Here is a 3,953-nt window from a genome sequence, read left to right on the forward strand (position 1 = left end):
TACGTTTACGTTATTATTAACTAAGTACGTTAAGTTAGTAAGTAACGACGTACGTACGTAGTAACGGTAACGAAACGAACGTACGTAGTAGTGTAGTATATATATATATATATATATATATATATATATATATATATGTGTGTATATATAAAACATTCTTGTAATATTAAATCTTATAGGACCGTGTATGTGAGAAATACAATCTATAGAATTAGATATCTTAAACAGTCTAGCTGGATCTTGAGTGCTTGAAGAGCACTTTAATAGAAATTTAGTAATAATGAAGAACGTAAGAAATTACATATTATATTATAACTCACCTTTTGTCGTGATTCTGCTGACTATCAGATTAGGATCATATCTATCTAATACTTCAAAAATACCATTTTGAACAACATATTGAAATCCTCTGGTAACAGTGAGGAATATCAGTATTATTAATAAACGCATTTCTAAAATAAACACAATTATATTAATTAAATAATCTTTATTTTTTACATAACACAGATATGTTAATTAAAGAAACATCGCAAAAGCGTTTAGAAAAGATGGATATGCAAGATGCAAATATATCGTTTGTATTTTCGTCTGTTATTTGATCTCGATCCAAGGAAATTGTGCACTTACCGCTCCATTCCAACGATTGCATTTTGCATTATAGTACTCTTGACGACTAAGCGGCCTCGGTTTACGTCGACTTATAAATACTCGCACAACTTTAGTCTGTTGATATTGTTGTATCAATATAACAAACATTAATCACGTTCGTTAAATTAAAAATCGGATATCAAATCATATATAACGTACCTAGTAATCTATTATATATTTCTACTAGAATATGATATTATATATAGTAGTTTGATATCTGATTTTTAATTATGGATGCATCTGTACTTTTCGTATATTGTTTCACATATTGTTTATTTAGTTTTTCAGATATTAAAATTTATATATCCATCCATGCTCTAATGAAACACAAGAAATGTTTTTTTTTTATTGCGATAATCCATAATTATTTCAATACATTTGCACACAGTTAATAAAAATCGTAGTTAATTTTTTCATTCTCAATTATTTAATATATTTAATAAGCTATAGACAAAATATTTATACCTTTGTGCATTTTTGTGTGTAATAAATAAACAATTTATAAAAATATTTTACTATACTGAAAACATTCGGGTCAGGTGAAAATATCTTTGTGTGTATTAATTTTAGTAATAACAAATAATTTTTATTGCAAAATTATTATACTACCTACATAATAAAAACATTTTTTTGTTTTTGAAAAATTCAACTAAAATATAAATAAAATATTTCAAAGTACTTTTACATAGTCTTACTGCATTTATTGAAATTCTTATTATTAAACCAAAATAATACTAACTGGAAACTTTTTTTTTATCTTATTTTACCGATAATTTTCAAAATACATATATAATATCTGCTATTATATATGCTATTATATATGCTATTTACGAACTAATTTTTGCATCTAATAATGTAAGATATTTCTTATCGAATATTTATTTTATTCACAGAAATGAAAATACAGACGGTAAAATTTATTTCTTAATTTAAAATATTAGGAATACAAATTAGTTCGGTCCGTTTCCCTAAAGATAGCCTTCAGCTATTGTGAATGGTTCATAATGACAGCTGATTTTGACGGTTTCAGAGAGATTAAACATCTGCTAATAATATTCAGTTTATATCGCTTTGAGTTTCATAAAATCTTGATTTTTACATTTTTATCTTGATTTTGAAATGTCGAATTTTGTGTTAACCAAGCAGCATTTGCGGGAGATTTTGATTTTTTGCTTTAATTGAAAGAAAAGTGGGGGCTGAAGCCCATAGAATGCTTGTCGAAGTTTATGGTGACACTGCTCCAACTGATAAATCATGTAAGGAATAGTTTCGATGTTTCAAAAATGGAGATTTCAGCGTTGAAGACAAGCCCCGCTCTGGTCAGCCAAAAAAATTCGAAGACAAAGAATTAAGAGGCATTACTCGAAGAAGATCAGAATCAAACGCAAGAGGAGCTTGCAGAATCATTGGGGGTAACTCAACAAGCCGTTTCTGTACGATTGAGAGTCATGGGAATGATTCAAAAACAAGGAAAGTGCCTTATGAACTGAAACCGAGAGACATTGAAAGGCGATTTTTCACTTGCGAACAGCTGATTCAAAGACAACAGAGAAAAGATTTTTTGCATCGGATTGTGACTGGAGATGAGAAGTGGATATTCTACGACAACCCCAAGAAGAAAAAATATTACGCTAAGCCCGGTCAATCGTTGCCATCGACCTCAACATCAACACCGCGATCGAACATTCATAGTTCGAAGATCATGCTCTGTATCTGTGGGTCCAAAAGAGTCTTGTTTACTATGAGCTGCTGCAACCTGGCGATTCCATTACGGGCGATCGGTATCGGCTACAATTGATTCGTTTGAGCCATGCATTGCGAAAAAAACGGCCGGAATATGAGCAAAGACTTGATAAAATTATTCTTCTTCATGACAACGCTCGGCCTTATGTCGCTAAAGTCGTAAAAAAATATTTGGAAACATTCAAATGAGATGATTTTTACCGCACCCGCCGTATTCTCCGGACATTCCTCCTTCTAATTACTGGTTGTTCCGAAGGATGCAGCACGATTTGGAAAGTCACCGGTTCCATTTCTTTCGCAGAAATCAAAAATTGGCTCCAAAATTGGATCGCCTCCAAAGACGAATCATTTTTTCGAGATGGAATTCGAAAATTGCCTGAGAGATGGAAAGAAGTAGTAGACAGCGATGGACAATACTTTAATTGATTTGTTCATTCATTTTGTTTTGAAATAAATGCATTTTTGAATGGATCGAACTAATTTACTCCCAATACGTAGCTATATATAGACTATAGCGAAAACAAAAAAATAAATAAAATATAAATCAGAAAAAAGAATACGCTACTATTTTCTTATTTACAGGATTTATAATGAAAGTTTACTTTATTATTGTATATATTTGTAATAATTTCTTTATTGCCTTCTTTTGTTTCAATAAATGTTTCAATAATTAATCTTGATATAATTTTTCACACACCTATTTAATATATAAATATATAACATCTGCAAGTTGACGAACTTTCAATATAATTTCCAAGTATTATTTGCGTTAGTATTATTTTACTGCCAAGTATTATTTTATTCTCGTAATTTCTTTCCTTTTATAATAGTATAATTCCATAAATGTAACGTATGAGTGTTTAGAGTATTTCAGAACAGAAGAAATCGAATTTGCATTAAGATTAAAAGAAATAAATGAAAATCAAGACACCGAATTACATTGAACTGAATTACACTGTTTTTGCGTTCTTGTTATAATTTAAAATAAATACGAAGAATATTGTCAGAGCTAAAGATGTCTTAGAGATGACTAATATTTTTCAATATATATTTCAATAGATTTTAAATACATTTTTCAATTATATCTGCTATACAAATTGCTCGCTGATTACTACTATTAAAATGCATCATAAACTGAAAATGAAATAATATCAATGAAATTGATTGATTTAATAAAGGTGTTATTAATATTTAAAAAATTTATAAAAATTGCGAAAAATATGTATTATTCCCAAAATTCGAATCTCCTGACTATCCGCAATGGCGTCTTTTCCAATTCAATCACTGAGGTGTGTGATTATACAAGGTCTCGCGAGATTTCTGCAAAATACTTTTTGTAGATAGAGCGGATTAAACTGAATGAAAAGTCTTTTATCATTTTGCAATTTTCACAATGGTGGAGATATTAATTACTAAAAATTGTTAAATATTGATCTTTAATAATTTTTTACTCTAATACTATTATATTACGCGCGTGCATGTGTGTGTGTGTGTGTGTGTGTGTGTGTGTGTGTGTGTGTGTGTGTGTGTGTGTGTGTGTGTGTGTGTGTGTGTGTGTGTGT

At 29.6% G+C, this 3,953-nt stretch overlaps 1 protein-coding gene across 1 annotated transcript in view; it reads right to left on the bottom strand.

The window, feature by feature from the left end:
- The window catches only part of LOC105618071 (uncharacterized family 31 glucosidase KIAA1161), a 3,555-nt gene extending 2,906 nt beyond the window's left edge, over positions 1 to 649 (bottom strand). Inside the window, exons 1-2 of the mRNA XM_012199610.1 lie at positions 628 to 649; positions 321 to 452 (exon numbers count right to left, since the gene is read on the bottom strand). Coding sequence (XP_012055000.1) covers positions 321 to 452; positions 628 to 649 — 154 coding nt within the window. The remainder of the gene's footprint in view (positions 1 to 320; positions 453 to 627) is intronic.
- Positions 650 to 3,953: the final 3,304 nt, after the last annotated feature.

The sequence above is a fragment of the Atta cephalotes genome, assembly GCF_000143395.1.
Source record: "Atta cephalotes unplaced genomic scaffold scaffold00015, whole genome shotgun sequence".
Classification (NCBI taxonomy): Eukaryota; Metazoa; Arthropoda; class Insecta; order Hymenoptera; family Formicidae; genus Atta; species Atta cephalotes.